Below are 13,585 nucleotides of genomic sequence, written 5' to 3'. Positions count from 1 at the left end.
TCAAAAATATATTTAACTCTATAATTTATATTAACAATTATACCATCCATTTTTTATTATAAATTATTTAATAAATTATTAATTTTATTTTTTCTAATATACCGTTGAACATTTATTATTTTCATCCTCTGTTCGATCTATTTTTTAAATTTGCCTTAATAAAGACAATTTTCATACAACAATGACTATAATGATTAGGTAATAGTGTACAAAATTCAAAATTAATTGATTAACATAATCATTAGAGATGAGAGATTTGTAAACAATTTGCTAAGATCTCTTCTAATAAAAGTCAAAATAAATATAGACATTACACACGATTAAAAGAACTAGTAATGAAAACGGCAACAATATAGCCAAAACGACACTTCCAGTCTGAACTTCACGCATAGTGCAATTCCCTGCAATTTTCCTCCCAATTTTTCCTTTCTCGCCGATCGCCATCGCTGGAGGAAAAAAACCTCAATTTCCCCCCAACAATTCCTTCTCAGTTTCCGGTAAGTTCTATCAATCTATGTTACATTATTGCCAGAAATTAGGAATAATTTTAATTTTCTTCAATTTCTCGCAAGATTCATCAATCATGAAATTTATAATTCCGTTTAAATCACTGTGTTTTTATTTTTACAGTTGGTTGCAGAATCCAGATCTGAAAGAACGTGAACCATTGTTTGCTTTGGGGTTAAACGCAACATCCTTGATTTGGGTTTTAAAAACTGTTTCAAGGCAATTGGGGTCTTGAATTTTGATTAATTTTATGTAATGAAGAGTGTTGTGGCTTTGATTATTGAGATTAATGTAACTGGGTCGATGTGAGTGGAAAAAGTTTAAGTTTTTAGAATTGGGTTTTTGATTTGGGAATTTAGAGATTAGGTTTAGTTTGTGAGGGTTTTTTGTTTTGAGTAGGAGTCATGTTCTATGGTGCAGTGGTATGGGATCCTTGGCTTATTGTTGCTCAAATTGTTTGTCTTCAATGTATGTATTATATGACCCTTGGATTGCTCTTAACCGTATTTGTTGGCACCCGTGTTTCTCGATTGAGCCTTGTGTATTTCTTTGACTATGTTACTGTTTCTACCTCCACCATTACTGGTTGGTGTGTTGCTGTTTCATTTCTGCTCAGCTCAGCTGCAGGGTAATCATTTTCTTCCACCTTACTCGTTCTACTAGTACTTTTCTTGATGTTATATCCTATTGCACGGATTCATAATTGTTATGTACTTGTATTAAATCATGATAGTCTTTTGTTGTGATTTTCTGAGGGTGTCTTTGGAAGAGTTTATTTGAGCTTATCTCATCTTATGACATTACATATGTGTAAGTGTTTGATTGAATATATTATATATGAAAAGGAAATTTATTGTTTTGTTTAGATTTTCCGAGTGTCTTTGGAAATCAATTCTTGTGTTCGGTGTGTTAGAAAAGGAAATTACTTATTTTTGAAATCCATTGAATTTTATTATTCTGTCAAATATGGGTTTGTGATTATGTGATTACCTTGTGTAGTGAAAGGATTCAATGGGGGCATTCTTAGCTGTTATGCCTATATGGCTTGTTAAGGGAAATTAAGCTGTGTCTATACGTTGTACTACTAACACCACCGACTTTGTTTTGCAGGGCTGTGTATTTGCTTTATTTGATTGAACGATCAAAGAAGTGCTTGGATTTTTCAGCCACTCTCTATATCATCCATCTTTTCATATGTATTGTGTATGGGGGTTGGCCCTCTTCTATTACATGGTGGATTGTGAATGGTACTGGAATTGCTGTAATGGCTTTGCTAGGTGAATATCTGTGTATGAAACGTGAACTTCAGGAGATAAAAATACCACGATATCGATCAAGTAAGAATTTACTCGTTTTTGGACGCTGGACTAAACAATTTACTGCGTATATGTTTAAGCTTTTAAACTCAATTTACATTAGGAATAATAGAAAATAAGTTATATTCTATATGTTTTGCTTGATGTTCTTTTCCTTCTCACCCTTTTTTCCCAATAGAATATTTTAATAGACAAGAGAATTGCTTGAGTTGGGAAAGCATTGTATTCATCCTAAATTTTGAGGATTGGTGCTCCGATCCATCTTAAAAAATGACATCCAAATGGACATTTTCACACCTTATATGTAAGTTGGTCCTTGTGTTTCAAGCAATTGGGGCCTAGGGATACTATCTCTTGCTGGCAGCTTTACAAACCTTGACCTTGAGAACAAGGTTAAATTTATAGCGGCGGTTATTGATGGGTCTCTAACTCGAGCCTTTAAGTTTGTATGTTTAACTGAGAAGGAAGAGATGAAGGAAATGGGGGAAAACATAACTGTACTTGTAAAAGTTGGGTTTGAAGGAGGGGGATGACAACCTGGACTGGTGGTAGTGGGAGAGATGAGATAGGGGTGGTCGTAGTATGTTTAGAGTCTCGCATTGGATATGAGATATGACTTGAAAATGAGTTTATTAGTCACAACTAAAATTCGAAAAAGCGGTTTTAGTCCCACATTGCCTAGAGAATAGAGGTATGACCTTATTCATGGTTATAAAGCTTGGGTTGTCCTCACCTTACAAACCGATTGTGTAGGATTAAGTTAGGCCCACTCCAAATTCTAGATGTTGTTTGATTATATCCAAACCCATTGGACCACCTGTTATCAAGCTACTAGGGTCATGCTCCAGTTATCTAGTCTTGGGGTTGTGTTAAGAGTCCCACATTGGATGTGATATGACCAAAAAAGGCTACAAGTGGCAGGCATCCCAGTGTGAGTTGTTTTTATCTTATAAACTTGTTTTGTAGAGTTGAGTTAGACCCAACCTAAATTTTATGATGTGGGAACTTGATTATAAGGGTAGTGGGAACTCGGAAGGAAAGCAATCAATCATTTGGGTGATTGTGAGGTGGCTACTACCACAACCGGGCAGAGAAGTTTTCCTTCTACTTTTTTCCGCACTTTACAATTATCAGGATTTACTCTATAAATTTTTTCTTATTATTTCTAAAGTCAATTGCAGTCCATGTCATATTTATGCTCTGGTTAGTGTTACGGAGATTAACACTCAGAGCCGGAAGGCTAGGATTTTAATTTATGTATTTTCTTTATATTATCACATTGACAGTTTCCTTATCTTATTGCGAACTTGTGACATCCTGTCGATATGCTTAAGTGCCGTTTGGTAACAAAGAATTTTTCATTTTGTGGACATAATGATGTGTTGTTTATAAACTGATAAATATTGGTCTATGATTTAATACATTCAAATTTCTTTCAGATGTTTGATTGACATAAAGAAGTAACCCGAGTCTTGAATTTAAGAAAGGAGTTGTACTGCAGGATGATAACATCTTTTGCTTCTATATACGGTTGATCTCGAAGATAAAGCCCATGTAGCGCATAGTTGTTCTATTATGCCATTGAAAGAGCTTCATTTACTTTTCTATTCTTTAGCTGCAATAGATTTTATAGATAACCAGACAAAGATCAGGTACATAATTTTCCAGGAAGTTCTGAAAATGTTATGTAGGTTATTCTCATTCTATTTTGTTTTTTGTCCTTTCCATATAGCGATTGTCGGTTAAGGTGATTCAGCTTCAATTCTTTTTACCCTCTTTGTGAGTTATTGGATCTATTTGATTTCTTAGAAATATGTATTAGTTTTGTGCCATTGTTAAAAAGGTTGTTGTATCAGATTGGAGAATGAATCTCAATAAAATTTGCATTCTAACTTCTTTTTTGATTGATGAATCTGTACCACAATTTTGTGGTTGATCTTTCTAAGTACAGTATAGTTTATTTGCTATTCATACATAATGTGAGGTCTATTTTTCAAATTTGTTACGAGTTTGAATCATAGTAGTAATTCCCGGATAGCGTCATAGAGCTGTTCTATTTAATCATTTTTTTGGACAAGTTACATAGATGACCGATCTCTTTTGATCATTTTTGGACAAATTACATAGATGACCGTTCTATTTGATCATTTTTTGGGACAAATTACACGTAGTAATTATAAACATATGTTTGATGTAAAATTAAACAACTAAGTAGTGATGTCAAGGTTGAATCTCAAAGTGTTTTAAGAAAAGAGACTCAAGTCTCCGAGAATTGATTTGGTTTTATATTTAGGATCGATCGTAGAAGCGATTTATCTATTTCGACGTGTGATGAAATAGTATTGGATGGACCAATAAGATCTACACTTAAGTTTTATTGATTTGGAGAAGGCATATGATGATGTAGAGAGTTTTTGTGGAAATCCCTGGAAAATAAAATGGTTAGGATTGTATAAATTCGAGTTATCCAAAATATGTATGAAGAGGTGTCGATTAGTGTGCAGACATAAGGTAGAGAGACATACGATTTTTCTATTACAATTGGTTTGCATCCTAAGCCCTTTTTACTCTAATTTTAGATGTATTCACGAAATACATTCAAGAGCTAGCACCGAGATGCATGCTTTTTGCGGATGATATAGTTTTTGGTGAGTTGAAGGAGGATTTAAATGAGATTGAAAATTTGGAGACAAGTTTTAAAACACATGGTTTTCGCAAAGTAAGACGGAGTATATGAAATGTAAGTTCAATATAAGAAGAAGCGTTTCTAACCTAGAGTTGAAAGTTGGAGACCATATTATCCCTCAAGTAACAAAATTTAAATATCTTGGGTTCATGATACAAAATGATGGAGAAATTAAATGGGATGTAAACCACCGAATTCAAGATGAGTGGTTGAAATAGAGAAGGACATAAGGTGTTTTATGTGATGTAAAAGTACCACTCAAGTTAAAGGAAAAGTTTTACTTGACTGCAGTAAGAACTGTGATTTTGTAGGGAACAAAATCGCTGCGAGCGAGATAACGCTGTCTGCTATCGACTATAAAAGAAATGTAAGACAATACTGTCACTCAATGTCAACATAATGAAATCCTCACAATAGTTCTTTCTTGGTTGCTCTTTCTTCTCCAACTAAAGCCAAAAATGGACAAGAGTAACAAAATACATAAATAAAAGTAGCATCCTACAATAAGACTTTAATTTAAACAAAGTTGAATGTCTCATAAGGCTAAAAGCTTTCAAAGTTAGTTTTTGTCTAACTGCTGAAAGTCAGAAGCCACAATCTTTCTCTGTCTAACTGCTGAAAGCTCATCTATGGAGGAGCTTCATCAAGGCTGAGCTTTCCACGATGATGAAATGTCCGCCACGGCTTCTCCTACCGACAGATACAGTCCTTTCATTCCAAACGATTCCAAAATATTCGACTCGTGCAATTTTTCCATCACACTTCCAACAGGATTTGCTAACACAAGCTGCACAATCAATCATAAATGTAACGATTAGAACGAAAACTAAGTGAAACATTCAATTCTGTCACGCACGAGCTCTTATATACTGCTGTAGTATCTTGTGTCGAGCACGAGATATATAGATAGATATATACCTGAAGTGACTTTTGCTCCAGTCTCCTTCTAAGTTCGGATAACGTGTCAATTCCATTCGTGTCTATGCCTGTCACAGCTGAAAAAGAAAAGAAAAAACAGTAAACATTATATCGAAAACGATAACAAATCTTCGATAACAAACTTTGCAAGTGAAGCAAAAGACATACCTGTCATGTCTAATATTACGCATTTCAATATACTTCCATTGTTTGCTTTTACATATTCTTCCTCTTCTCGAACCCATCTTAAAATTCTAAAACAAGAGAAGAACTCAAAATAGTTAGAACCTTGAAAATATACAAAACTTGAAAAACATACGTACTTTCCTTATACCACGGACTTAAATATAAGCAAAAGAATACACGTATCTGGTCCAAAAATGTGGACCAGATACATAAACTCAAGACTCGAGAGGGAGTATTATCTAACCTTTCTTGCAGGTAAGTTGCATTGGCAAAGTAAATAGGAGACTCAACAGCCAAAATGATAAATGAAGGAATCCTTAGAGCCTCTTTATATTGATTTAGGTTGTGGAATATTGGTGTGCCTGGAATGTTTCCTAAAACCAATGTGTTTGGCCTAGAGACATGAAGCAGGATTTTGAATACCGATATCGCCACCTAAAAAGATACGGAAAGTTATACACTGTCGACGAGTCATAACAGATCAATTTTTTTTTTACTGATATGACAGTTGAATTTTAAAGCTTACCGCGATTCCAAGGCCTATTGGAACTGAAATGAAGAGAACACCGAAGAAGGAACACAAACAAGCCAAGAAATCAAGCTTGTCAACTTTCCACAATTTATATGCTACTTGAAAATCGATCAGACCGATAACAGCGGTGATGATAATGGCTGCCAAGATGACATTCGGCGTGTAATAGAACAGTGGCATGAGAAACAGAAGTGTCACGAGAACTGCTGATGCCATGATTATGTTTGATACTGCTGTCTGTGCTCCAGCATTGTAGTTAACGGCCGATCGAGAAAACGATCCTGCAGGTTTGTTTTATATTTAGAATCAAAATATTCTCGAAAAGTTCGATTTCTTTATCAACTACTTGTGATGAATGGATCATTACCTGTTGTGACATAACATGAACAACAAGGACCAGCTATGTTCATAAGACCAATAGCCATCATTTCTTTGTTTCCATCCACTTGGTAGTTCCTAAGTGAAGCAAATGTTCTTCCAACTGCAATTCCTTCCTGAAACATAAGTTGAGTTGTTTTTATGGAATAGCTTATAAATAAGTGATTAGTTTGATAAGTGCTTCTACTAAGTTTGAGAAAGCTTACCGTGAGAGACAAGATTCCACTGACAAGTCCTGTTTTGATAGCAAGAGCCAAATAAGGACCATTGAAGAATAACATGTTTGATGATGGTGGATTAATTCCCTTTGGCAATTCACCAATCTTCCAAACAAAAAAGAGACTTATTAATAAGATTATTTATGTTTAACATCCTGCGTATTTAAGGGTATGTTCGAATTAAACTGGCATGCCCGTCCCGGAAAAAAATAGACGAAAGGAACATAATTGAGAGTGCGGGCCTAAAATCTTGACCCGCCCAACAAAAATACGAAGGCGGGACGAGCATGCGGACCTAAAACCTTTATCTGTCCAGCGAAAAAATTAAGACAAAGCAGACATATAGTGATGCTAGTCTAAAACTTTGACTCGGCCAGAAAAAAAATGAGGGCAGGACAGACGGGGTAGAGATGCGGGCCTAAAATCTGGCTCCCAGCAAAAATATTAGGGTGGAGCAGGCATGCCGACCTAAAACCTGGTCAAAATATTAGGGTGGAGCAGACATGCCGACCTAAAACCTTGGTCTGCCAAAAAAAAATGAGGGCGGAGTGGAGATGCTGACCCTGCACCTCTAAAAACTAAAAGTTGCAAAATTGTTGTTGATTCCCTCGCTTGCAAAAGTCCGAAAAAAAATAGGACGGTGCGGGACAAACATATGAGAGGGTGCGAGTCTAAAACCATAATCCGTCCCGTAAAAAAAAACGCACGTCTGATTGGTTGAATTCATTTTACTTCTGCTAATCTATTTTGTCACCTCTAATTATGAATTTGACGGAATTACATTGCGTGTGATTGTAATTTTGAAAAGAAAAACTATACTTACAATTGCTATTTTATGGATTTTATGTCTCATTGAAAAGACTAAAATTGTTGAAAGAATAACTGAAGTCAATGGAGCAGCTGCTGAAATCCAGAATAATTTTGGCTTCTTCATGCTCTGTCACAATATAAAAACATATATAAGAATTTTCATATTCTTAAAAAACAAATGAAATTTAAATAAAATCCATATATTTGTGTATGCAAATTAAAATAAGAATCTTACAATGTGTCTTGTTGTTAGCAAGAAGGCTAGGAAACTAAATCCTAGCAAAATTGTTTGCCATGACCACTGCAAAAAAAAAAAGAGGACATTTATGTAATTTTTATTAGACTTAATTTTTTTAATTAATATGATAAATATATATTTATTTTAAAAGTGAGAAGAAAAATATTAAATATTTTTTTAATTTTTTTAATTTATAAATATTAATAATTTATTTGTATTATCGTATAAAATATGAATAAATGTTGCACTTATTAATTGAACCGTGGATATTACTTCAAAAAATTAAATAGTTAAAATGTGATCTCTAAATATATTTAAAGGGCATATAAGTAATTAGATTACACTTTTATTTGTAAATTTGCATTTATAGGACAAATAAGGATTTTCATTTGAATGTGACCCTTAATTGGCTAAATATTCAATATGTCCATTCATGAAAGAATAAGAAAAAAGGAATCATTTTTTTTATCAAGAAAGTTAAAGAAAATGGAATATTTTTGTTGTTGATTATAATTGGAATATTTTTGTGAAAATTATAATAATTGGAATATGATCCATTGATAATAAAAAAAGTCAAATTAAGAAATATCTAAAAAAGTAGCTGGCATTTGGTAATCAATCTAAATCAAAATGTTAATTCTTGTTATATTTCTTAAAACAGAATCAATGCTATAAGAATGTTTTGAAAAGTTTTGTGGTGGGGATTGGTTTATTTTTTACTCTTCCAACAATTATTTTTGGGTAAAAAATGAAACTATTTATTTATTTATTTTTGAAACGGCTCTTCCAACTAATATTAGTATTAGACTTTTAGCAACATGAAAAAATTTCATTATAAAGTACTAAGAAAATACAGTGGCCGTTCCTTTTAAAAATACTCAATTAAAATTATTTAATTTAGTTTGTTAGATCATATCGATAGGTAGTTATACAGAGATATTTCGTTGCAGATGCGTGAATTTAAAATTCATGACACTTTATTTATTTATTTTTAAAGGTAAAATTTCGACTAGTTAATTAGTATAATTTTTTTATTAATATATATTTTTTAAATAAATAAAAAATGAAATATACCTCATCTCTTTGCTTGAAAACAGAGGCTAATACAGGAACAATTTGCATCTTATTGGTGAAGTGAAGAATTCCTAGCAATCCTTTGAGTTGTTGAAGTGACACAATTATTGCAGCACCAGCCATGAAACCAACCAATGTTGCCTTTGATAGAAAATCAATTACAAATCCTAATCTGCATACACCTTCAAAGGTTATTTCTCTTTTTATTAATTTATTTATTTTTACTCAAAATTTTTACTATTTGTTTTTAATCCTAAAATGCTATTATTTCTAATATTTTTCATATAAATACCCTTATGACGATTTTGAGAATGCGCACATAGAATTAATTTTTAAAATTTTTAATTATAGATACAAAAAACTTCATATAATAAATATTTCATTATTAAATTATAATTAAATAGAATTTATTTATTTTGTCACACAGTTAAATTATAATTAAAAAATATAAGACTTTAAGATAATTCTAATTAAATTATTGATTTTGAACTCAGAACCTCTCAACAACATAACAGAAAAGATTTCTCGTCTCTAAACAATATAATAATTTTGTATGTCTAAAAGCTTCAAATTTAAATATCCTTTTTTCCCCTCCAATTTTGTTAAATAAAAATATGAATTGATGTATGATTGATGAGTAGTACCTTAATACACCAAGAAAAGCTTAGAATAATACACCAAGTGAAGCTTGGAATAAACCTATTTTTTTTAAGTGAAAGCCAATTTATTTATTTATTCTATTACTTAATTTATTTTTTTACATAAAGAGGCTATTTTTTTTAATCATAAAATATTTTTATTTGTAATATTTTATATATAAATATTTTCTTATATAAACATGCAGAAGCATTTAAATTCAAAATCAACGTGCAAACTAAATTACCACAAAACCTTCAATTTTTTAAGAAAATAAATTATAGGTAAATAAAATTTATCTAGTTAAATCATAACTAAATTTAACTGAACTATAATTAACCAACACAAATTTCTCAAAATTTAAAACGATCACATAATAATATATTTTTTCCAATTTTTTAAATACAAAATAAATTGGTGCATGATTGATTAGTAGTACCTTAACACACCAAGAGAAGCTTGAAATAAACCAGCAAAAAAAGTTGAAGTGAAAGCCAATTTAAGATAGAGAATTGGATCTTGATTATAAGAAACACTTTCACTTAACATTGATCCCATAACTAATGATGCAATTGAAACAGGACCAACTGCAAGATGTTTTGAACTTCCAAGTACTGAATATATCAAAGCAGGCACAAAACTTGAATCTGCAAAACAATATTAATAAATATTATTATATATGATTAAAAAAATCATATATATTATGTAATTTCTTATAGATCAATCACAAAAACAGAAAATGAATACTAACACAATCCAATAATAGGTGGCAAGTTTGCAAGCTTCGCATAACTGATTCCCTGGAGAAAAAAATACAATAAATCAAAGTCAAAATTTTTGTTTTTTCAGAAAATCCATTAAATTAAATATTTACTTATATCCTTAAAAAAATGTTTTTTTTACTATAATGATATGCATTAATAAAACCAAATCCTTGCATGCAAGATGAACATAATTATAATTTTTTGTGATATTTTTTAGTTGTGAAGATTGTAAGTGCAATTTAAAACTTTGATATTGTAAGCAAGGTTTTGTAAACCTTGTATCGATCGAAATTCCGAAAGCCATTATGCGAGACGTACCTGAGGAATGGCGAGACTAGCGATGGTGAGACCGGAGACGATATCGGAGCGAAGAAGTTTAAGATTATACTCAGGACCCCATTGAAAAATAGGGAACAAATATTGAAGAGCAAGAAGAAACTTGATGATCCAAGTTTGGTTTTTGAATCCATGAAAAGGGTCCTCAGGGAAAAAGATTTCAGAGAGTCTATTTCTAAGTTTTTGAAGAGTGGTTCTTTGTGGTGGCAATCTCACCTTATGAATTTCAAATGGTGATTGTAGTAACATTGGTATCTCCGATTGAATTTTAATGGTTTCAAAGGAATCAACTCTCTTAGAATTTCCAACCATTTTTGTTGTTGTTGTGTGCACAACACAAGCCACCACTAAAGTGAGAGTTGAAATTTGTGTTGAAGAGAGAGTGTGGTTATGAATTTATAGAGAGAGAGAGTGTGCGGTGAATTGAATGAAGAAACTAAGTAGCTAGGTAGCCATTGAAATGGCATCAAGACAAGTGTTTGTCACTGTCATGTTGGGGTTCATTGTTCAAAAGTTGTATAGTTATTGGAATCTTCTAGGGGCTCTTTAGTCACATCACATTTTACAAGAGTTTATATATATATATATATATATATATATATATATATATTATATATATATATATATATATATATATATATATATATATATATATATATATATATATATATATATATATATATATATATATATTATATATATATATATATATATATATATATATATATATATATATATATTATTTATTAAGTTTTGATAAAGTAGGTTAATTTAATTTACTTTGTTTATTATGTTGTAACATTGTTGGATTCACGAGTACTTTCCAACTGTTGGAAAAAGAGGAGAGAATTGAAAACCAACTGATAACTGTGGTATTCCTCGAGCGATGAGATGGTCCTATAGGCAAGGAGTCCTAAAGGTGGATGATTTGCGACCTATTTTGGACGAGCTGACACCTGCCGACGTCATATGACGTCCATTTGAGGATCATAGAGGATGACGCCAGTTTGATGAATTATGTCTGTACAAGGGGTGTTTGAAGTGGGGTGAAACAGTTGTTCCATACTTGTCTGACAGATGTATACGTCAATTCGGGTACAAGCAGTATGTTCCATCCCCACCTCTTGGTTGTATGATGGCTAATGATATTGATGTTGATTGGATTGGTTACCATTAGATCATTCTTGTTGTGATTCGTCCAACAACATTAGCCACCACTCCATCTGATATAGAAGATGGATACCTGGAGTGGTATTATTGTGTTTCACATCCTCGTTTGGTCTCGCCTCATCGTGATGAACCAAGAGAGGTGCCAATTCCTATTTACGAAGTAGGACCATCTGATCGTAATTGGGCTCGTGTTTCTATATTGATTCATCGTTATCTGAGACAAGTTAATGCTGAAGAGGAAGATCCGCAGTTTGCTGATTTATTTGAAGTTTTGCATATTTCTCATTCATATTGATTTATGTATTAACTTTTAGAACTGAATGTAATAAAACTGACATAATATAATATTCATATTTTGATTACATATTCATGTTTTGATTACATATTCATGCTAATATAGGCGTAAGTAATTGCCAATGTTGTAGACGTCCTGCAAATCCTAACATCCAAGACGTTGCTGCTGGACAACGAAATTTCTTCTAATCTAATGTGATCGGTGGCAACGAAAAACCCCTCTTTCATGTTACCTGATAACAATAATTAAAACACATATTTAATAAAGTGAAATAAGTAAAATAATTAAAACAGTAAGTCATATAAAATAAAATACGTACCTGAACCCAATAGTTTTGGTTAACAAAACCAATGCAATAAATGGAGATATTTGGTGAATGTGAACTTATCATAGGAAATGGAGACATTTTGGTTAACAAAACCAATGCAATAAATGGAAACATTTTGTTAATGTGAAATCTACATAGCAAATTAATCGACATGGGAAACACAATTTCAATTGCTTTCATCAAAGCAAGATCTCTATTTGTCAAAATCACTTGTGGACACAAATCTTTCTTCACAAACAATTCTGTAAGTTTCTCTAATATCCAACAAAAATTCTCTGTCTACTCAGACTTCATATATGCAAATGCGACAGAAAAAGTCAACTCGGTTGATGTCATGCCAACAATTTCAAACAAAGGTTGTCTATATTTATTTGTCTTGTAGGTGATATCCATAACTAACACAATAGGAAAAATATTCAGCAGCTTAACGGAATCAGGATGGGCCCAAAATATCTCTCTCACAACTTCCGAGTCATCCCTTTTTCTACTCCAATACACATAGCCTACATCTTCAATAAGCTTAAACAAATGTTGTATCTCACTTCTAGAATCTCTTATCTCTTTTTCTATCATACTCTTATGCTTGTATATTTGTGTAATACGGATAACATTCTCTGGATCTCGGTCTTACAAGAAAAGCAATATGTCTCTAGGTGGTACATGTCTCTTTGTCAAATCAGTGACATGTTGCTTCTCATATGTGGTCAACCTACCAATTAAGGAATGACCTTCTAATCTATCAGGTAAACCATGATTATGGATCCCACATTTTACATCAATCTTCCAACCAGACCCATCTTTCGTCGAAGTCGACCTGATTTTAAATGGGCATCCACATTTTTTGGACGCACTTTGGATTCCACTCTCAGTATCCTTGTACTTCCCACCTTTATCACAGCCAAATATTATATTGTTACCTCTCCTTCTCTTGCATGTTTCAGTATCTGAACGAGTGATAATAATGATTACTTTATTATGGATTCCAACCTCTTTAATCCATCTGATCACCTTTTCTCATGTACAAAATTTTTGAGTGGTTAAAAACGCATAAGAAGTATCTACACATATTTGGGGAAGAATTTCTATACCCGCACGATAAAAAAAAGTAAAAAAAAATTAAAAATGCAAACCAGAAGTCTTCACGGAAGAGTTCCAGATCACAGAAATAAAACACCGAATGTCTTTGGAAAAGA

At 32.3% G+C, this 13,585-nt stretch overlaps 2 protein-coding genes across 2 annotated transcripts; one reads left to right on the top strand and one right to left on the bottom strand.

Moving 5' to 3' along the window:
• Positions 1-266: 266 nt before the first annotated feature.
• LOC127107666 (uncharacterized) lies at positions 267-3,719 on the top strand. The gene is made up of 4 exons (XM_051044973.1): positions 267-497; positions 631-1,135; positions 1,618-1,844; positions 3,263-3,719. Exons 2-4 carry the CDS (start codon positions 912-914, stop codon positions 3,268-3,270), a joined length of 459 nt encoding a protein of 152 aa, XP_050900930.1. The 5' UTR covers positions 267-497; positions 631-911; the 3' UTR covers positions 3,271-3,719.
• Positions 3,720-4,866: 1,147 nt separating this feature from the next.
• Positions 4,867-11,039, bottom strand: LOC127107665 (probable sulfate transporter 3.4). The gene is made up of 13 exons (XM_051044972.1): positions 10,582-11,039; positions 10,251-10,299; positions 9,939-10,146; positions 8,864-9,035; positions 7,787-7,852; positions 7,565-7,678; positions 6,730-6,846; positions 6,513-6,639; positions 6,140-6,426; positions 5,858-6,048; positions 5,596-5,681; positions 5,428-5,504; positions 4,867-5,296 (listed from the first exon to the last, which is right to left on the bottom strand). The coding sequence occupies exons 1-13, from the start codon at positions 10,909-10,911 to the stop codon at positions 5,153-5,155; spliced, it is 1,968 nt and encodes a 655-aa protein (XP_050900929.1). The 5' UTR covers positions 10,912-11,039; the 3' UTR covers positions 4,867-5,152.
• Between the last annotated feature and the right edge of the window lie 2,546 nt (positions 11,040-13,585).

The sequence above is a fragment of the Lathyrus oleraceus genome, chromosome 7 (genome assembly GCF_024323335.1).
Source record: "Lathyrus oleraceus cultivar Zhongwan6 chromosome 7, CAAS_Psat_ZW6_1.0, whole genome shotgun sequence".
NCBI lineage: Eukaryota > Viridiplantae > Streptophyta > Magnoliopsida > Fabales > Fabaceae > Lathyrus > Lathyrus oleraceus.
This window is presented reverse-complemented; position numbering and strand designations above follow the sequence as displayed.

Coding starts and splice junctions, on each gene's coding strand:
- LOC127107666 (XM_051044973.1), top strand. CDS start 912: ATGTTCTATGGTGCAGTGGTATGGGATCCTTGGCTTATTGTTGCTCAA. Junction 1,136..1,617: donor CTGCTCAGCTCAGCTGCAGG/GTAATCATTTTC, acceptor TTTGTTTTGCAG/GGCTGTGTATTTGCTTTATT.
- LOC127107665 (XM_051044972.1), bottom strand. CDS start 10,911: ATGGTTGGAAATTCTAAGAGAGTTGATTCCTTTGAAACCATTAAAATT. Junction 6,847..7,564: donor AAATCCATAAAATAGCAATT/GTAAGTATAGTT, acceptor TTTGTTTGGAAG/ATTGGTGAATTGCCAAAGGG. Junction 5,505..5,595: donor CGTAATATTAGACATGACAG/GTATGTCTTTTG, acceptor TTTCTTTTTCAG/CTGTGACAGGCATAGACACG.